The sequence below is a fragment of the Nymphalis io genome, chromosome 1 (genome assembly GCF_905147045.1).
Source record: "Nymphalis io chromosome 1, ilAglIoxx1.1, whole genome shotgun sequence".
Taxonomy (NCBI): Eukaryota; Metazoa; Arthropoda; class Insecta; order Lepidoptera; family Nymphalidae; genus Nymphalis; species Nymphalis io.
In genome coordinates this window covers 12454070-12477112 of record NC_065888.1, presented here as the reverse complement: position 1 = coordinate 12477112, position 23043 = coordinate 12454070, and the positions used below count along the sequence as shown (strand labels likewise).

Below are 23043 nucleotides of genomic sequence, written 5' to 3'. Positions count from 1 at the left end.
AAATAAAAATCTCATAACACAGATTTCAATAAAGGCGGCTTTTGATGAAATTGAAATTAACATTATCTTAATTTGTTATAAGTAGAAATTTGACTGGTATGTGCGCTAATGTTAATATTATAGTTTTAAGAATAAATATACTGTTTGTTTCCCATATAAATAAAAAAATAAAAACTTTAGTGATATATGTATCCTATCATCCTAGTATTCACAAAAGAACTTGAGGGCATAGCGCGCAAAGAATATTCTCTGGATTGCTGGTCTTAAGCCCTCAGGGTGACTTTACGCCAACCGACGTCCACCACTCTGCAATGCAGAGATATTTTATATATTCTCTTTTGAATTAATGAGTAGTTTTACAGAATAAAAGACTACACAAGTCTCTTTATATGTTACAAAATTGTGTATTTCTAGCCAAATGTAGGATGAATTTTTAATACGTGATATAACACTCAAAAGAATTGCTCTTTCGTAATGCCGGAATTCAGAAAATTCAAACTATAAAAAGGCTCCGAAATGTATTTTTTTCCTGACCAAAAACCAATGGTAATTGAATTTTCACAGACGGAGTTATTGAAGTTTATAAAGCACACATTTAAATTTAAACTCAAACGTTATTTTACTGCAGAATATTTTATATTTCACTCAACTAGTAGCTGTTTAAAAAGCACAACGTTTTTATTGTTCAAGTTCTGATATAGTTTTTATTAACGTTATAAAAATTGTAATATGTAGCAATTTCTGCTTTTCCTTCAAAATTAAACATTCCTTATTTAATTATAATTAAATGAAAATTTATATTCATCCGGAATATAAGTTTCACTAAAACGAGGGCAAATTGTTTTAAAGACATCTGAACTGTCCGCTCGCTTTAAAACTTGAATAAAGTTTAGTTTAAGGTTTCAAATCCATTACAAATCTTAAAAAACATATTTTCATTAGTTAAAAATCAGTTCATATGTATTGAAAATCGTTCTGAGTCTACGACAAAGGTTTTTAGTGTGAGGTGTAAAGTATAAAATATAACTAAACCTAAAAGTGCAAATTTAGTATAAAAAAGTATATATATATTTAATACATATGTTCTATCGTATCAAAACATACGAAATAGTAGTTATTACAATTGAAACGACTGAAACAATGGCTCGAATGGAGCGTAAACACACCCTCGAAATGTGGATTATACCGAAAATAATCGTCTATACGACCTATAAATCTATTTACTTTCTATAAACTCTGTAATTAATTACCATCTGAATTGATTTTATTAACAGACATTAATTGATTAATTATTGTTCTCCTAACTAGATTACCGCCAATCTCAAAGACTAGCTACAGCAAATATTATAGTGCACAAGTATGTGCTCACACTTGAAAATTCTTTGTCTCATAATCTTATGGAACGGTAATCCGACACAATCAAAGATAATTAAGAGAATAGCAAAACTACCGACTTTATGTGCTTTCTGAGGCACGGAGTGTAACTCTGGTAACTTCTCATCTCTTGGCTACCGTATATATTAAATATTATTTAATTCGTATCTGAGCCGTTATATCTTTAATATAGAAATAAGTGGTTATTCTGATTTATATCTTCTATTAGACTATCTAAATTCTGTATATAACCGACAATAATACGCAAATAATCTCGGCTTAATTTATGCAAATAAGCTTTACGTAGGAACGTGCATACCACTAATACCGCAGTGAGTTTGAATTTAAATGTTTCACGTTTATTTTAACTGTAAAACTATTTACATCTACAATATTATACTCGTACATATATACATATAAAAGTATAACATTCACCTTTGAAATTTGCTTTCAATTAATGTAATATTTTTTGTAAAGTAAAGTAACAGCCTGTGAATGTCCCACTGCTGGGCTAAGGCCTTTTCTCCTTTTTTGCGGATATGTGTTTTTTTTATAAATAGAGACAATTTCTCTAGATTATATTTTATTTGCACCTGATTACAAATAAGTTAGAAGGTAAAGATATAGTACTTATCACCAGTATAGTATTACTGGTGGTAGGGCTTTGTGCAAGCTCGTCTGGGTAGGTACCACCCACTCATCAGATATTCTACCGCAAAACAGCAATACTTGATATTGTTGTGTTCCGGTTTGAGTGAGCCAGTGTAATTACAGGCACAAGGGACATAAAATCTTAGTTCCCAAGGTTGGTGGCGCATTGGATATGTAAGCGATGGTTGACATTTCTTACAATGCCAATGTCTAAGAGCGTTGGTGACCACTTACCATCAGGTGGCCCATATGCTCGTCCGCCTTCCTATTCATTAAAAAAAAAAAAAAAAAAAAAAAAAAAAAAAAAAAAAAAAAAAAAAAAAAAAAAAAAAAAAAAAAAAAAAAAAAAAAAGTACTATAGTCCTCGAATACATTGTACATTTTAGACATAGATATTCTAGAGTACACATAATATATTATCATTATCTACAGCTTTCGAATTCAATGTATGGCTTTCGTAAAACTCTCCCAGGAGGAAGATGTTTGCAGGAAGCCGTATAATATGTTTTATATCTATATACTTACGTGTATAATAAATACATTTTATGGCTGTGACATTATTTTAAGGCTGTTTTTTTTTCATTTCATTTTTGAGCTACGACGTGACAATCGCAACATTTAGGTTTCATGCTATATACATTTGTTTTAACACACACTTTCTTATTTTTTAAAGTTATGATCGTATAAAATTACAGTTATTCTATAAATAATAATTATTTAATCACGTCGTTGGTCAAGCAACTACGTGATTAAATAATACAAGCTTATTCTGCTGTAGATCAAGAGACCACGGCTTTCAATGCAATGTTGGCCTTTAAAAAAATATTGTGATTTTAAGTTCTGCCAACTCATCAGTTCTCACAATCGAAATTAGATAGTTGGCAGTATCACACTCTCGTGCCTCGAAAAGCCTAATCTCTAGTGAGAGGTCCCCTTGTCTGGAGGATATTAAGCCATTATTTTCTTTCTTCTCATTTATATAATACACAGTCTCAATAAATGGATCAAATAAAAAAATAGCGAAAGTCGTTTTCGTTACATGAAGCTTATTGGAAGTTGTAAACATTATGAACCCATGAACCTAAACAAAAATAATTTCAAAACGAAACGGATTATATTTCTGAAAACTCTTTATGTATTCTTATATCTATCTATATCTCTTTATGTACGAAATGTCATATATTGTTTGTCGGCTCTGCAATACTAATAATGTGTGTATATTATTGTATGGGAGTATGATAAAGGCTAGTACATTTTTATGTATATCATCATATTTTCTAAATTTAAAAACAGTTCATGTAACATTCATCAACCAAATTTATTAATTCAGATTATTACACCCATATTAAAGGATGAATAAGTGTATATTATAAATTACAACAAATTTATCAAAGCAAGAAAAGGTTCGTATGCGAATTTCTAGCGAACATAATTCTTTATTCTTGTCCATAAATCACGCCGGTGGGCTATTATTTGACAAACTTCCCCGAAAACTCCAATAATGCCATGAAATTATCATGAATTCGAAAATGACATCTTGTCGAGCAAGGAAAGTTTAATTATTACATTTTCAACTTCACAATATGGTTAAAAAATGTTACGAAAATAAGAAATTAAATTCTGAAAGACCGAGTAAATATTCCCGTATATGTACATACCTACATCGTTCTTAACAAGTAAAGCGGCCTTTTGTCTAGGAGGGAGAACAATTACGGGCTATTAATAATGCTCACATATCGACCATGCTTCTGTAATATCCGCCCGTTACATACAATGGTCGACCACAACTAATTACAGCAATGTAATCGGTGTCACTAATTACTTTAATGAACATGGCTATCTATGATAGTCATTAAATTGATAATGTAATACGTAATATATAAATTATATTATAAAACCCTATTTAGTATGGATAAGAGCCTCAAATTAAAACGGAATTACAACGTAATTTTATTTCAAGATTGCTAGAGTCAAAACATTTTATGTTATTAAAATTTCTATTAACCATTAGACCCCGTCTTAATGCATCTGGTGTCACATTTTCATCCAGTGAACTGGAATTGTAATTAAAAGAGGAATCGCTGTTAGCATTCTTGCCTCCATTCCACGCGTTCTTGATTTGATCACGAGCTATTTTCAATTTTGATTTGTATGTATTCTTTCAATCCCTCAATGTTAATATTGTGAAAACTGAAACTTTAAAATAATCTTAACTAATATCAAATAATTCGAAAGAGAGTTTTTTTTTTACTTATTTGTTTCTTTGTTAAGCATTTACATCTCAACTAATTAACCGATTATCATGTTAATTGCAAATGAACTACAAACATTTTTTGGGGTTACAGACAAGGACATAGGGTACCTAACACTTGGCGCCACGCCTCCTCCTTACACACAGGTTGAAATTAGTCTTTAATAAAGAGAGAAAAGCATATAATATTTAAACAGTTTTGTAATTAATACATTTTATTTATGGACAACAAAATTTACTTGCAAGCAATCAAAGTTTGAATTTATTAAAAAGTTAATGAAATTTTGCAAATAGCACAAATGCTGTGCACTTATCTATAATGTAGTCACAATAGAATTAGATATGAAAAATAAATGTTAATAGTAAATGTAATTGATTAATAAATAAAAGAGTATCTTATGAATGAAGCATATATATAAATTGGTGGGATTTTGATTTGCCGAAGGTTCTTCATTATTATGTAGTATACCAGTAGAATGTGAATTAATTCTCAAACAAAATTGGGAAATGTCATGAATCTCACAATATTTATCATATATTGTTTCAATTTCCTAACAGTTCCTGAATTGAATTTCCTTCGTTAATTCCGAATAGATTGACGTGTCTCGCTGAAATAGTCTGAAATCAGTTATCCATTTGGTACACTGGTGGAAATGACGCGTCAGTTTCCGATGAGTTGTTTTAGTGAACGGGAAATCAATCATTTGATATTTAATGGCTCTTTACGAGAATAAAGTTATCAAACTTCTTACTTAAGTTTTGATTTTTCCCGATACAATTAAAATCTACTTAATCCGATTTATATAGACCTTTCTTATTTTTTCTGTTTATAATTTCAGATCGGACTTAGTCTTTATGTTATGATAATATGTTACACACTTTTTGAGATAAGGCTTAAAATACGCCGATGTATTCTGAGAGAAAATTGTCGCTCTACGCGCTTCGAACTATACAGATCCACAAAATCTTTATATAGAGATTTATAGATCTCCAAAATGTCTACAAAAAATAACCGTATTTTTATCGTCATTTTAATGAGAGAAAAAACATTTCTACAAACAATGCATAAAAAAATTCAAGTGATCCAGTAGACTAGCCCAGTAGACAGAATGAATATTTAAATTTTACCAAGGTTCAATTCCGAGTAATCATTAAAAAGTTTTAAGTGCTTCGATTCTTCTCCTTAAATGGAGTCATTTACTTAACAATGACTTATTTAGCTGTTAATCCACTGGACTTTATGTGTATAGAATATCTAGATATTTTATACGAGCTTCAAATATACGAATTTCCAGGAAGTTATCAAACTTCTTAAAGTCAGCCTGTCTAAAGATGTTTGGAAGCAAATATAAAAATGTGCACAAAACGAGAAAAGTTTCTTAACCGTTAGTTTGATGACTTCTTAGCTTTATTGAAGTTGAGTTCAATTTAAAATTTTAATACTAAAACATTCAGATTACCACACCTCTCAAGTTTCAGTTTTTCAACTTATAACGTTTTTCAAAAAGCTAATAACATTATGAATATAATTTATATAGAAAAGTCTTTTAATAGAATATATAAACATTATTACAATAGAAAAAGCATTTAAAAAGTGGTACAATAATAATTAATTTACTACAGTACAGTAACAGCCTGTGAATGTCCCACTGCTGGGCTAAGGCCTCCTCTCCCTTTTTGAATTAATTTACTAATAGAAGAATAATACTCGAGCCAAAATTTTTGCATTTTTCTTGTTGTATATGTTTATTTATTTGATTAGGACTATTTTGGACATAAACCTTTATATAACCTATAATTTTACGTTAACATCATTACAACATCTTGAAACAGAGTAAAATCTTTTATACACATATCTTTGACAGCCGAGACTATTCCAAACAACGCGATAAGAGATTATAACTTGAAAATGGCCTTAATCAATAAAGATAGCGCATCTTCCATAGAACAAGCATCGTCGGTGAAATTCACGCCTGTATTACAAAGACGCGATTCCCAAATGTATACATAATATCTAATTAATTATTGAATAGTATTGTTATCATATAATTATATATATACAAAAACAAACTCGAAATGGCATCACGTAAGAATCTATGAAGGAAGAAAAAAATATTTAAAAAAATCAATTATTAAAAACATAACCTCAATTTAATGTCCACACGAACGAAATTGCGGGAAGAATGCTCATATATATAACGACTCTTGAACACTGAAACATCGTGATAGATCAAATTCCAGATCCAGTCGTTATTTCTCTTTACCAAGTCTTTAAAATAATATGCTCAATAATATCCTATTCTTAGTCATAAAAATGTTTTATTTTATATAAATGACATGAATTTGTTTCATTTTACATTTCGTCAAAAACAAAAAGGTTATTTCAAAACAATTTACATTTCGTTATATCACAATTTGTTATTCAGGAGATATAAATAAACACTTATATAATGCATACAGTATTAAGGAAAGCAATTTATCAAACGGAATCCCCAGTCTAGAACTATTAAATCCAATACCGTTTGCATAGAAATCCCGCTGCATTTGATCACCGTTAATTGATAACTCAAGGAAAATAATGAAAAGCTTCATTGGAAAGATAAATTATATTAACTAAGAAACTTTTTAAACTTAAACCTCCGGCTTACCTTTAAATAAATCGGTACACAAACTCACAAACTTCTATAAATTTAAAAGATTTATCTTAGTCCAATCTTGTTTTTATTTATTCTTTATACTGACGATTCATTATACAATACTGATATTATAAAGTGGTTCTGTTTGTTATTTTTTTTCTAGATTCACGCCATTTCGTCTTGCCTAGCGATTGGTAAATATTATTGGTGTATATATTTCATACTATTTTAAGTTTATAATTTTGGAAAGAACATGGGCTAATGTTTTGAGATATAGCTATATAGTTGATGACCCCCAGCTTGTGAGGTGATAGGTTAGATTGGGTTACCTTACGTCCTTTTATGTAGCCCTGACAAAGTGGGTGCAAAATTTCCTGATGATCGGGTGAGTAATTAAGACTTGAAAGCGGAAAGAACAAACAAACTCACCTTTGCTTTTATAATATTAGTAGGAATTTCACGTACAACCTTTTTATCTTATTGACTGAATAAAGGTGAGGAAACTTTTAATTAATTACGTCAATTTCAGCGTGATTTATATAATCACTTTTACTATATCATAGTGGTAGGTATGAAAATAGATATTCATATTTCTTGATTGAGGTTAATTGAAAGTTGGCAATTGTATATTTTTTCATATGTTTTTATACTTCATACTGTTGTTGTAACTCGACATTAGATAGCGCTGAAGCACCTCAAGTTGAATACCGTTCAATCGATTGTCATGACAATTGGTATACGCGTATACAGGCAAGACGAGTGCTTTGTTTTGCTAGTATTATTCAATTTAACTATAATTATCTTATATTGCATATGATTAATCAGCTATTATTATTTTTGGCGAAAATATAATATTACTAATTTGACAACTAATCTGGCAATTATTATACCAATTCCGCCCGCCCTCGAAATATAATATATCTGTGGATGAAATCAAAACCACATCGTGGGCTTAATTTTTATTTACTATTGTAAATAGCTATCCCTCTCGGTTTTGCAGAAACGGTGACTTTTTTATTAAATGGCAACATTTAATATAAAAGTCTAAGTACTATATGCAAATAAACAATCTTGTTTTTCCGACCAGGAACTTTATCCAAACAAAAAAATTTCATCACAATCGTGTGAATGATTTAGGACCGTATATAAAAATAGAAAATAGTAAATACAAATATTAAATTTTATTTATATAAAATAAATAGATACCCCGTAATCCAAACAGTATACACTGTTTTGATTATTGCTAATATTTATTAACACGAAGTTTTAATTTAAATTTTGACCATAATAAAATATTTATTCTCACGCTACATATTTGAAACGACTCTTAAGGATTGTATTCTAAGACTTATCAAACAAAATACTAATAATATCTCATATGTAACATTAAATAGTTACAAAATATCAGCGCTAACCATTCTGTAAAAATGTCTGCTCCTAAATTAAACAACATGACAACATACTACACTTTGTGAAGCATAATTAAAATGTAATCCTAACACAATCAGGCTACAAATTCTCTGGACAACACTACATACATCCGTTAGGGAGAGATTAGGATGTCAGGTCGCTGACAGCCATTGCCATGTAACTCGTATAGGTACGTATATAATTTCACGAGTACTCGGATAATAGTTTCATCTACATGTCTTGTTCAACAAGGACATACTTAAATTAATCTATCCTATTATATAAAGCTGAATAGTTTCTCTTTACTCTCTTGAGTTGAGTGCCAATCTATTGATAAACGAAAAAGATAATCTTTAAGACTGTACTGACGCCACCACAGACAGGGTGGAAAAGTAATGCTTAATTCTGGTGACACCGTGCGTGGTTACACCTAAATAAAGCGTACAAATGCTATAAAATAAAAAATAATACTGCCTAGAGTCTATTAATATATTTGAACACATTTTATTACTTACAGATATTGTACATTCTTAAACTTGTCACAACATGAAATTCTAACAATTTGATTTTCTCACAATAATCGAGCAAATATTAAATCTGAGTCGTTTTTAGTTCGAGATTGAAATCTATGTCAACGTTTCACCTATTTTTTTACACAGACTGACTTGTTCTCAGATTGTAGTTATAAAATCAAAAAACGCAACTACCATGAATTAATATTTATGTATATTAGTAGTTCGTTTTATAAATATTTTAAAGATAAAAAAACATATATCTAAAAGTTGATTGAAACATGATGCAACTATATTCATTTCATAAATATATAATAAATTAATTTCTATACCAGTGTTTATCACGCTCATATTGCTGACACATATGAAATAGCTATTTGATATTCACTGTGCAACTCTACATGTAGGCGGATATGAGGTTTGGTTAATGAAGTTTGGAGCTCATACATACATAAATATAATGTAGTATACAACGATAGAGCCGAAAATTCCTTTCGCGATTGGTTCGTGATCGATAATTTTATTATCATAAATTTTGAGTACTAATAGTGCTGACTGAACGTTCAATGTCTGAAATTTTTCGATAATATCTCATTTTAGTCATTGATTTTAATAAAATATAGTTCGATTAGATTTTAAAAAAAAAGAGACTAACAAATATACTTCGAAGAAATTATAATTCAAAACTCGAACATTAAATAACAATTACATATATTTCTGTAACGTAAACTTGACAAGATGTAGGTTCTTTGATAGGATTATAATAAATAAGATACATATAAAAAATAATTAGTCTCTCAAGTTGACCGTAACTTTTAAAAAAAAAATGCCGAGGTTGAGTTGTAGTTTTTAGTCTATAAAAATAAATTATTTATGTTTTATGTAGTGTTCTGGTCATGATTAATCACCACAACCATTAACAATATGACAATTATTTTTAATTCTAGTAATGATTATGTTTTACTGTTGACAGACGGACGTAATTTCCGCTGTGCCATATTCAATAATTAAATCACTAAATAGTGTCAATGAAAACTTTACAATTCAATTAGATAATCTTTGTATTATAGACACTTTAAAGTTTTTAAACACATTAAATTACTTAGAACAAGAGAACATTCAATTAAAAGCTTGTACCTCACTTAGTTAACATTCAAATGCGCCAAGAAATGTTCGAACTACGTTCGAGATAAAACTCGCACGAATTGAAAAGCGTGCCAATTCCACGCTGAATTTCAAAGGATATTTTATATTCAATATTATAAAACTTTGAAACTGAATTGAACCCTGAAGTCTACTTGAGAACTACAGCCAGGAGTTTAATGATAGAATATAGTGGAATCAATTAATTACCTATTAAACTAGAAATAGAGAATATATTTTCATATTTACAGAAGCCTCAACTAGATTTTAAAGGTAGATTATATAATATTCGTTGATTATTCCCCGGGAGATGTTTAATTTCCTGGTTATGGGTATTCGTTGTGTGTGTGTACATCACACACACATGACAGGCATGTACGATACAACTTATTACGATACCATTCCTGTACATTAACCATGATGTATGACAGATCTTTTGTTAGAAATACGGAACAGATAAAAAAACGTATATCGCCACCACTACATTTACATTATTATTAGATATTGATTTTACTGCTTCGTATTTGCACTTGGCGTGCTGTTTTACATTCATTCAACACACATTGATATATTCACCTTTTTGGTTTCGATGTTTTCAAATTAATATTTTATTAACCTTGAAGAGAGATAGTACCACAGTATAAACCTCATTTGCCTCAGAAATTCAACAGAGGATAGTATTTTAGTTAATTATCTGTTTACAAAACAAAACCGACTTCAAATAAAATTCGAATCCATAAAAAACTTCGTCCCCTATTTTGTCACCCTTTGTTTTGAGTGGTATGGAGAATGGGGTAAATAAGAAATATATCTCAAACAAAAAATCAGTTATAAATTGACAGAGTTCTCCAACAAACAAAACAAAACCGAATTAATAATAACCTCTTTTTAAGTCGGTTAAATATTTTTTCAAAAAACTTACATAAATGGTGACAATAATATTGGTGGTATTTCGGTCGTCTTATTGCAATTCTGACTCTGAAGATTAACTTACATTTTTACGTGAAGTAGAATTATTAAGTTAACAATTTTCTTTGTTACGTGTTAATACTATGGGTAAGTTGCCTAATTTTCCTTATTATATGCCATAACACTATAATAGAATTCTCTCCGAAAATTCCCTATGAATTCTTGCTATCATTTATGACTTCGTTTCGGAAGAACTAACAATCTTAGCAATATTCATTAAAGAGATGTGACATGAAATTCCTTTAACAAAAGAGCAATCACTTTAATGGAACATGAATTTTATGTTTCATACAATAAAAGCTACATTTGCATAAATGCTATACACGCTTTTCAGAAATCGTAAACTGTATTACATTGTAATAAAGTTCAGAGTAAGTATTAACTATGAAATATATAAGGATGTCTTCACATACCCAACATTCTCGAGCACAAATGACCAAATCTTGTCTTATACATAATTAAATTTACTATACTCCTCCTCCTCTAATGCTAATATATTAGCATTTTATTTCATTTTGATTAAATGAATATTTACCAAAATATTAAGCTTAAAAAACAGACAAAGTAAATCGAATCATTTATTTCTAAAAGTTTTTACGTTGTTCTAACTCAAGCTCATTATAATTACTAAAGGAATCAAAATTAATTGTGATTCAAAGACAAGTTATAGAGACAGGTTTTTAGAAAATCGTTTATAATAATAACGCAGCAAAATGTATTTTGACTAACATTATTTGCTCTCAAACAATAAGTGTGTACTTAATGTTATTCTTAATGAAATTTAAAGAAGCATAATAACAATAATATAAATAAATAACTATAATTATAACTATCGTATACTATACTTTAATCATGATTTAATTGTGCTATGGAAACACTGCCATAAGCAGTATAGGGTGAAACGACGCTTCCGCTCATCACGTCATCGTTCGCGACCGTCATTTCCGGCGAGGCAATCATTTCAGGGATTCAGGGCGTGATCAGTGATGTATGATACACGTGCTGGTTCTGCTATCTGGATGCTCAATTTGTAAAGGTAACTTACAATATAATACATGCAGTGCATATATACTCATAATATTTCGAGTTTATTTAAAAGACACCCATTTTAACCATACCATCTTCTTATATATTCGTAACGTTCGTGCATAAAATTTATAACCTCATGAGAAAAATAAATGGAAACATACAGTGTACCGAAAATTCGTGATATATTTGTTACGAGCTGTTGACTTTGTTTTCGTAGGTTTCTGACATAGAAATACAGCTTTTTACCTTATCTTATAAAGGTTGATTTCACTGATGTAAAATGATTATATGTATATATATATTTAATAATTTTCAGCTATATAGTTTATCTATGTTATATATATAGGGTTTCATCTAAAACTAAATATTTATTTTTAAAACATTTATCATTATCGAATTAAGTCAAATTGATAAATATAACAATTATGTTTTATATAGTAATTGAAATTATATTTTTATTTGAAATATCCTGGAGGCGATCGTTTCATACCCAAGGTGTGCCATATCTTTTATGTGGTGTAATTTCCTTAGCACACAAAAAGAAAGATTTCAGAACAGTTCATCACATTATCAAAAGGTATAATTATTAACTAACAGCCTTACCTTACAAACTTCGCATTTTTATTAAATGTTCAGTTAAATAGATTAATATATGATCTTTCAAAATTATTAAACAGTTTTTTTTTCATTCGCTTGCAAGACCGATAAAGTAAGGTATATTGGCAGCCTGGTTTTTATGTTCTTAGTTGTCCAGATTTGAATCCGCAATCTTCGGTCAGAATTCATGTGTTTTAACCAGAAGCAATAGATATACAAGCAAATAGATTTATCTTATGTGACTCCCTGTAATAAGCAATAGTATTATTTTGTTAGGTGTAAATTTCAAATAAACGAAGTAACAAATCTTTACAAGCACACGATTTCTAACTCAACATAAACAATAATCCTGAAAATTTCTTATCGGAGCGTTTGATTGACGAAGGTTAAACATTGACGGAGGGATTTGTATAAGCAGAAATGTCAATAGTCAATGACTTATAACGTCGAATAGTATTAATAAATCTGCTGAAGTCGATATGGATACATGTGTAGTGGCAATAGGCACTTCGCATATTTGCATTAATTGACCTATTACATTGAAAAAAACGTATATAAAAAATACATGCTTCCATCCATTGTCGGATTTAAGTTACACATCAAAGGAATTAAATTAAGTAAATATTTGCGTTACCACACTGACTGGCTTAGCAGCACTGCACCGCTCTTGTCTTAATTATTTTGAATAACTTCGAACAGTTTGGCCTATTTGCGGGTTCAGTTTATAATATGTGGATGACGTAAGATGTTACGTCTCGTGTGTCCCCCACTGACTCATTCAAAATTAAAACCGGAATATAGCGAGACAAATTTAATACCATACATACAGATTGCAGTTTTTTATACATTTAATGCAAATACGCGAACAGTCACACTACACTACACTAAGAGCAGTCATAGTGCAGTATTTTCAAATATAGACATACTCGTATATTTTTCACCATTTTGCATGCAACACATGTAAATTAAATTTGTATAAATTGTAGCTTACTTAACAAATTCGATAAATAAGAATATACTGTAGAACGAGTAAAATTCACCGTTTAATAAATGAATATAACAATATCAGATGTTTGAAACTTGAAAAAAAAAACATAATATTTTTACGTTGTTCATAAAAAAATGGTAAATGAAATGTGATCATAAACAAAAAGCCTTATCACTGTCATCCACATGAATTGTTACGTGCCGTATATATGTGAAATGAAACCAGTTATAATGTCTTACGAAGATTTGATATGATTTATTTCTATAAGTATTCAGGGATTTTCAACAAAAGACACAAAACGAATACTACAAATGACGCTAAATTACAACACAATACAAATGTCTGATCCTTCAATGTAAGTAACAAATTGCACATATGATAGTAATCACTTTGTCTGCTATCTGTTAAATATTCGACAGTCCTTCGCTATCTTAATGCACGTAATAAGTCACCAAGCTAAATTCAATAAAAAATATGTTATTATTTAAAATCCGATCAAGCAAGAAATTGAAAAAAAAAAGTGCTTACAATAAGTTAAGCTCGACAGCGAAGGAAAATATCGTGAGAAAACATGGATGTGTCGGATTCTAAGATACTTACATATGTAAGCCAAAATGCAGCGAAGCAGTACAGGATTTAGCTCCTCTTCGATGGGAGGCTGTCTGCAATAAGTATAAAAATGTAAACACACCTTCATACAACATTCGTTGGTACTTAAATTATATTAAATATTGTCGATAGAAGCAATATACAGAAATAAACACATTATTATAATAAAACACCGCTTCTCTTAATGATTACTTCAAACTAAAAGGACTACTCGAGTGTACTCAAGCGCCGTTGAGCTTGAAAAACAACGGCATTTCTTCTGAAGACGCGAAGATTTTACTGCATATTTTATTCAACGTTTTTGCTTTACAGTATTAATAGATATATGTATGTATTGAACATTATATTTGTGTCCATATTATTTGTTCTGTTTTAATACGACTTCAATTTTTATTTATCATTTACCTATACTGAAGTATTCTGTGCTTCTTAAGTTTTTATTTCTTTTTAATAATAATTAATGAGGCCAGTGGATAGTACACCCGGATGAGTTTGCACAAAGCCCTATCAACGCGTAAGCTGTTCATTAATTGCTCATTTAGGTGTTACTGGCAACGTGTTTTGCATTTTATCAATCAAATTATTTACCCAACCTATAATAAACAGAACAAAGATAATGTAAATATTTTAAAAAACTACAACGATATATTTAAAACTGATGCTTTCACTTCTCTATGATGCCTTCTTACGGAGCGTGAAGAGCTCGTTTATTTAAAGCCATTGTGCTAACAAAGAATACAGACAAACGAATAATGGCCATAAGAAAATGTTTTCCATCTATTATTCTACATTAAAACAGTATTTGATTTCTCGATTCTCGCAAGCTAAAATATTTTATTGCTTTCATTAATCCTAACAATCCATATTAAATTGCTTAAAGATTATTATGTTTAACCCGTTAGTTTTATAGTTATTTCGTTAATTTTCTTTTAAATTATCAGAAGTTGACAATTTTACACTGGGATTCATTAGAGAGCACGTAAACACTTATCGGCCTATGTGAATGTGGATGCATCAGTTATTGAGCCTTGACTCGACAATAAATGGACCCCATTGCAGAAATTTGATTAAGATGATGATATAGATAAATCACGCGAATTCCACTGGATGGATACAATTTAAACTAAATATATATTTTATTTATCCTGCAAAATGAAAGAGAAAATTAAAAAACAATGTACCATAACATATGCAAAGAATGCAAGTGGAGGCCGTATACAAAATAGTTGTAACTAAAAGACAAGAGCTATTTATTTTATATAATTTGAAATTTATAAGAAAATAGTGCCTTGACGGTGATCGAATACCGCATATACGGTTCTATGAATATATTTCAACATTATAATAGAAAATCTAAGAGCAACTCTGCAATACACCAAATAGCTTTATGGTGTTTTAAGCAATGTTATTAGAATGAACTGTATGAATATGTTTGTACAGACGAACTTATATATGCTAACATACATTGAAATTAAAAATCATAATTACTACAAAAATCACAACTATTATTTTATTACTTAACAAAAATATTATATATTCCTATCTATAAAACTCGTCTTGGAAAGCGTAGATAGTGCGTATATGTGCTAAACATCCCCTATTGTTTAACATTTTCATTAATGATATACTAAAAAATTTTCAAAATCCTGACATACTTCTATATGCCGATGATACAAAACTATTTAAAATCATAAAAAGTAGTGATGACTGCTCAAACTTGCAATATGATTTGGATATTTTAGTGCAATATTGTTCATCTAATGGCCTACATCTTAACTTTGAAAAATGCAATGTAATAACATTTTCTAGAAAAAAAAATCCAATTTTATTTGATTACACAATTTCCAATCATTTAATTAAGAGGGTAACCGAGGTTAGGGACCTAGGAGTGCTTCTAGATTCTAATTTATTATTTGACAGGCATGTGAATAAAATTATCGCTAAAGCTTACAGTATGATGGGTTTCATATTTCGCCAGGGAAGAGACTTTAAGCATATCAATACATATAATGTGTTATATAACTCGTATGTAAGATCTAATTTGGAATTCGCTTCAACGGTTTGGAATCCACAATACTCTAAGTATGTTATGGCTATCGAAAATGTTCAGAATAAATTTATTAGAAGATTAACGCGTAAATTTGGGTCCAATGCTATTAATAAGCTTAATATTTTGTCGCTTGAGAAACGCAGGGAATGCAAAGATCAGGTTTTTCTTTACAAAATTGTAAATAATTTTGTCGATTCAATGTACTTAGTCAACAACATTTATATCAAGTGCTCACATTCCATTGCCCGTTCAAAACATACCTTTTATGTCCCAATGTGTAGAACGAACTATGCTAAAAATCGCTTTTTAGTAAGAGCATGTGACAATCATAATAAACGCTACACTAGTATAGATATATTTAACGAAAATTTATTTAAGTTCAAAGAAGCTCTAAAAAACTGTATTTGTCAGTAATATACTTATCGTTTTTTTTTTTTTTCTGTTTTAAATTATTTTTAATACTTTATTCATATATCTTAATAAATTGTTAAATAACTTGTTATCGTTAGGTTCACTCCATGTTTGTTTGTATAAGTGGAAACTTTGTTGGCTTAAGTGAAATTTATTTTGTTACTAAATTTTATGTATTATATTATGCTGTATGTTTCCCAAATAAATAAATAAATAAATAAATAAATAAATAAACATATTTGTGAATTGGCAAAAATTATACATTGGCGTTGACATATTTCATGACAGTTTCGTTACTTTAATAAAAAGCGCTCATCGATCATTATAAATCGATTAGTTCGTAAAAGTTGTGGATAATAATGTAAAAAACATCTACTTAATTAATTACTTTAAATTCCTGTTATTGTTTTTATAAAGCATATTTACGCAATCAACTATGAACGGTATGTACATTTATAATTAATGAACATATCAAATATTGTTTATGTTGTGTGTTTTAATATAATATGTATATTATTAGTGTGCTTATTAAATAAATAAATATCCATATTAAAATTACGGTGTAGTTCAAACAAAAATAACAACAATCAACTGTTTCGAAAATGAATATATAATACAGTAACAGCCTGTAAATGTCCCACTGCTGGGCTAAGGCCTCCTCTCCCTTTTTTTTTTTTTTTTGAGGAGAAGGTTTGGAGCTTATTCCACCACGCTGCTCCAGTGCGGGTTGGTGGAATACACATGTGGCAGAATTTCAATGAAATTAGGCACATGCAGGTTTTCTCACGATGTTTTCCTTCACCGTAAAGCACGAGATGAATTATAATTACAAATTAAGCACATGAAAAGACAGTGGTGCTTGCCCGGGCTTGAACCCACGATCATCGGTTAAGATTCACGCGTTCTTACCACTGGGCCATCTCGGCTATTATACTATATAATATTTATAATTATAGAATTAAGGTATGATTATTTAGTAAAATAATCTTGATTGTCCAATAAAGTTAAGTTTATACATTTATCGTTCGATTTCTTCAATACCCAGCAGCGCTCAAAGGCTACAATAATTAATTAAAGATTAAACGGCAACGTAAAGCCCCTCAATAGCAATGAGTAAAAGCGAGTTAAATATAAATTTATAGCTCAGATTATCCTTAATCGAGTCTTCGCACGCTGGCAAAATACAGGAATCTGTGTTAAAAATGAAATTGTGTATGCAATCTTTTCCTGAAAAAATTTATTGAATTGAAATAAGCAATTTCAGTTGCGGATTCTCGTTATTTCTTTACATACTATCTAATCAAATTAAAACAACTATAATTAGCAATGCTACTTGATGTTTATGTTCGATTTAAATGTAAACTGAAACATAAACGCTATTAGAAGCGATTTATGTAGTAAAGTATATATTTAGATATTAACTTTACTACATAAATTTGCTTTTTACGACACGGATATTTTTTTTATTATTTCTTTAAGAATCATATTAGAACACTTATCTCAATATAGTAAAAAAAATCTATCCACATTTTATATTATATATTACTAAAATATAACTGCAGGACTTTGATGGAGCGCTTAAACAGAACACAATAGTGTTAGCGTTGTTGGCTCGTAAGCGAAATGATTGATCCAATATCCATTACTATCAATTAACTGAAAACACGATGACATATATGACAACATGCCTCCAATTTCAAAACGATGATAGCAAACATGTTGTTTTATTCCATAAAAACAATTCAAACTAGCCTTTGCAAAACGATTATATACATTAAATAAACTTTATATACAAGCGTTGTTGAATTATAGTGTTTCGGATAACATTTTATTATTTATTAAAGTTGACAATAAAAAAGCGAATTATATTTGCATTTACTTCATGCATTATAACTTTTTTTTATAAAATACTTGCATGGTAGGCATAATAGGCATTGAAATAAATGTTAACCATTGCTTACATCACCAATGCGCCACCAACCTTGGGAACTAAGATGTTATGTTCCTTGTGCCTGTAATTAAACTGGCTCACTCACCGTTCAAACCGGAACACAACAATACCAAGTGCGATAGAATATCTGATGAGTGGGTGGTACCTACCCAGACGAGTTTGCACATAGCCCAACCACCAGTAATTGAAGAATTAGTTCTGAATACTAACCTGAAGGTATTCGGTAATAACAGAAATTGTATATATCACCTTAGATTAATAATAAATGTTTATTGGATTCGTCATTTATCATCCCAATCACGAAAACTCACCTCAACAACATACGCGGTTGGAAAAGTTAGATAAGTAACTGATATTGATGCCGCTCGAGTATTAGTATTTGATATGTCTTACTCCTACTTTAAGAAAGCGCTATAGAAATTGTAATTGTTAATTTTATTTAACTAAAAGAGCCTTTTAAGCTATTTGTAATATTGGAGACTTGATTTTGGATGTTCGCGATGAAATATGAATACTTACGGTAATATCACATGCTTATATTTACTACAATATTAATAACATTGTCTATATTCGTAGAAACCGTACCAAAATACGAAATAAATTTAAAATCAAGATTATTCCAAAGATGCTTGAATTCAGTAACAATAAAGAAACAAAATTTTCTTATAAACCTTGATAAACATTTATAAAATAAGTCACATAATGAAGATATTATCTACTCTATGTATCTCGACTGCGTCTAATTAATACCGTGTTATGTTTATTTCGCCACCTCTTTTATGATAGCCATTCATTACGTCTAGACTCTCGTCAATAAATACAAAGATTTCGTAAACAGCTTATTACTAAGTACCAACAATTCATCGTTTACTACCTCACGAAATATATTGACTCTACTATGTATTATTTTGTTCAGTTTAGGAAATTTTGCTAGGATAATTCAATTACAGTCTTGTGTCTATAAAATTCTAATATTATAAAGAAAGTATTTATGTTTATGGGCAAAAATGACTATCACCCTGAAACGACCTGTTTACTGCCTTCCTCTTCTGAATTTTCATAATATGTATATAAAATATAAATGAAATCGTTATAAAAACTATAGGAACGGTGATTATGATAATAATAGAAGTTAGAACCGCAACTGAATTATTGAGAACATAAATAATGGAATGAAGTATAAAGTCCAGTCTTAGAATTTATTACATTGAAACTCAGCAAGATAATCTTCCATTGAGCGCTTTGTATTGCCACGGGAGTCATTTAGCGTAGATAAGGAAAGATTCTAAAATTATTTTTGAACTACCTTTTGATTTATAGAAATTTTAATTATGTTGATGATTAAAACAAAATATGTTTTAATCTTTACTTTTATAGGCACCCAAAATATTTTGGTATTAAATTAATTATTATTTAACTACAGAGAAAAATTAAGGAATGCGATATAATAACGTTCTTTGCATATATAAAAACGTTCTTTGCATATATTTTTTATACAAAACATTGAAGCAAAGAATATTACTAGCCATAATATTAATGTAATTCGTAGCGGTTTGCGCCGTTTCACGGTTTTATCTTGTAACCTATTTATTTAAAAAAAAATATTATTATAACTTAAATACTATTTTTTATATATTTAAACACATTTTACGTTTAATTTACTTAAATAATTAAATACTTCTGTTTAATAAGCCATAGCAGCCTAACTCATAACTAACTGACACACACAGAGTAGGTACTTTTATTTATAATTCTTTTATAGAAAAGAAAGTTAATAATACACACAATTGTCATGCTTGGTTTTCACACAAGTATTGACATAACGTAAAATTAAATCTGTTTAAATTTTATGTATATATTCGTTCATTTGCATCTACAAATTCATACGAATGTCAATTGATTTTTTTAAGTTGTGCGCAAACACTTATTTATAAGCTGCTTACACTTACACTAAGTAAAGGAATATATGTATGTACCTGGCCGCCAAAAAAATCGACCCACCCGTATTTTTTTACTTACAAAGTTGTTATCTTAACTATGCGACGAACTAGGTGGATTGTTTTACTTATGGGACATACATTTAACATTTTATTACCCGCTTGATATTGATTTGGAGGAGTTGTAAGTGTTATTGAGGATATTTGGAATATTTTTAAAGTATTGATAAGAAAACGTTACTTTGTGCACAAAGTGCATGGTTAGTTTAATTCCAGTTCTTAACGCGGAGTCATCTCGGTTCGATGTTTATTATTGATTAAGTGTATGAAACTTTGTTGAAACAATAATTTTAATAAGTTTAAACATAAAAAATGGATACTACTGAAGCAGAAGCTGCTCAAGTCGTAGCTCTTATTCATGAGGGGTTAAGTCAGCGAAATGTGGCTAGAACACTAAAATTAAGTCGTTCAGCGGTGCAAAGAGTGTACAAACGCTACTTGGAGACTGGGGAGTATCGCCGGAGACCAGGATCTGGCAGGGGGCGTGTCACGAACCCGACCGATGACCGTTTTATTGATTTGACGTCTTTAAGAAACCGACATCTTTCGGCTGTTGACGTTCAAGGTAGACTCCGAGAAAGTCGTGACGTGTCTGTGAGTGAAAATACTGTAAGAAGAAGACTTCGAGAGCAAAACTTAACCCCTCACAAGCCAGCAACAGGACCAAAACTCACAGCATCCCATCGACAAGCAAGACTACAATTTGCTAGGCAGCACGTCGATTGGACACTGGACCAATGGGAGACAGTATTGTTCAGTGATGAAAGCCGAATGTCTCTAGTTGGCTCTGGTGGACGACGTAACGGCATGCGAAGGCCAGGAGAACGCTACTCTCAGTTTTGCATTCGAGAAACAGTCTGATTTGGTGGAGGCTCTACAATGTTTTGGGGAGGTATTTCTTTGACGGGACGCACAGAGCTGGTTTTTTTCCGTAATCGTGCTGTTAATGCTGAAACTTACATAACGGACATTCTGGAGCCTCATGTGATGCCTTACGCTGGATATATTGGGGATAATTTCCAACTTATGCACGACAACGCACGACCTCACGTCGCTAGAATTGTTAAAGACTATCTCAGGGAAGTCGAAATTCCAGTTATGCAGTGGCCAGCCAATAGTCCGGACTTAAACCCGATAGAGCACCTCTGGGACCAGCTAAAACGTACGGTTCGAGCACGAAATCCAATTCCAGAAACCCTGAATCAACTGGAAGCTGCCCTAACTGAAGAATGACAACGGACCCCACAGGAAGACATTAAAAAGCTAATCACTTAATAGGCGTATGCAGGCAGTGATTAGGTCAAGAGGAGGAAACATTCCCTATTAAAGTAAGATTTAGGCACCCAAATTTAAAAACAAACGGCATAATCGTTTTGTACACAAAAAAATAAAATTGCGTAAAATTTTGTGTTTTCGTGTTTTGTCACATATTTACCTAAAAACCTATTTTTTGCGCACTATTTCTGTTTTTGTACAATCCTACAATTGCATTTTTTCATTATCAATCCTAAAAATATAAATATGTGGTAGTTTAAAACCATACGATAGCTTTTTTACAAAAAATGTAGGTGGGTCGATTTTTTTGGAGGCCAGTATATATACATATGGTTATACTAGTGTTCAGTGTTATGCCGTTGTCGTAACTGATAATTTAAAAAAATATCCTTGCATATGCACTTCTAAATCCAAATGCTTTTACCTGCCACACAAGCCCACAAGCACCTATCGTCAGGGTACTTAATCACCTTACAACGTTCAGCTACATTTACCATGCTGTACAAATGTGTGATGTAGCCCACTGGTTCGAACACGATGCCAGTCAATCCTCGCGAGAGGTCCGGCTCTGCTCTGCTCGTCCACTAGTTTCACCGACTACAATGCAAAGCATCCGGTTGCTCAAATAACTTCCTACATATATTGCTGCCGTCTATAATTACAATTAACAGCGTGGCATACCTGTTTGTAGATAAGTCTTATCAAATCCTATTATTATTTTTTTCAATGTCACCATACATATATAAATATGTATTGTAAGGTTTTACTGATATTTAATAATTATTTTGAGATTTTTAAAAAATAATAGTAATATTTTTAACTAAATTAACACTGGTTGGAAATTCTTGAGCGAAAAAAACTAAACGATATATAAAAAAGAAAAAAAACACGGAAAGATTGACTCGTTCGATGGTTGCCAGGGTGATTGCAAGAATTCCAATAAAATTTGTTATAGGATTGTAAAATATTAATTAATAATAAATTATATAACAAGTTACGTGTGGAAAATGTTAAAAGTAAATGTTAGGGGTTGTTTTACTGGGGTATTTTTCCAGTATATACACCTTATATTTTTTACAGAGTTCTTCTCTACAAAGGTATTCCTATCTAAAACATTTTGGTTGTTATTATGCTTGATTGTTTTGATTTGTGAATTAAGTAATTAAGTAAGTACATTATACATGCTGTTT

The 23043-nt window shown here is 30.3% G+C and overlaps 1 protein-coding gene across 4 annotated transcripts in view; it reads right to left on the bottom strand.

Moving 5' to 3' along the window:
• Positions 1–22442, bottom strand: part of LOC126770173 (uncharacterized) — a 49147-nt gene extending 26705 nt beyond the window's left edge. Inside the window, exons 1-2 of one of the 4 annotated variants that reach the window (XM_050489416.1) lie at positions 22278–22442; positions 14161–14222 (exon numbers count right to left, since the gene is read on the bottom strand). Coding sequence is in view for 1 of the 4 variants with exons in the window: in XM_050489407.1 (XP_050345364.1) it covers positions 14161–14222; positions 22348–22350 (65 nt within the window). In the remaining 3 variants the exon portion in view is untranslated. Of the gene's footprint in view, positions 1–14160; positions 14223–14251; positions 14286–22277 lie in introns of those variants that run through there. The other 3 variants (XM_050489424.1, XM_050489407.1, XM_050489452.1) reach the window with 3 other exon arrangements.
• Between the last annotated feature and the right edge of the window lie 601 nt (positions 22443–23043).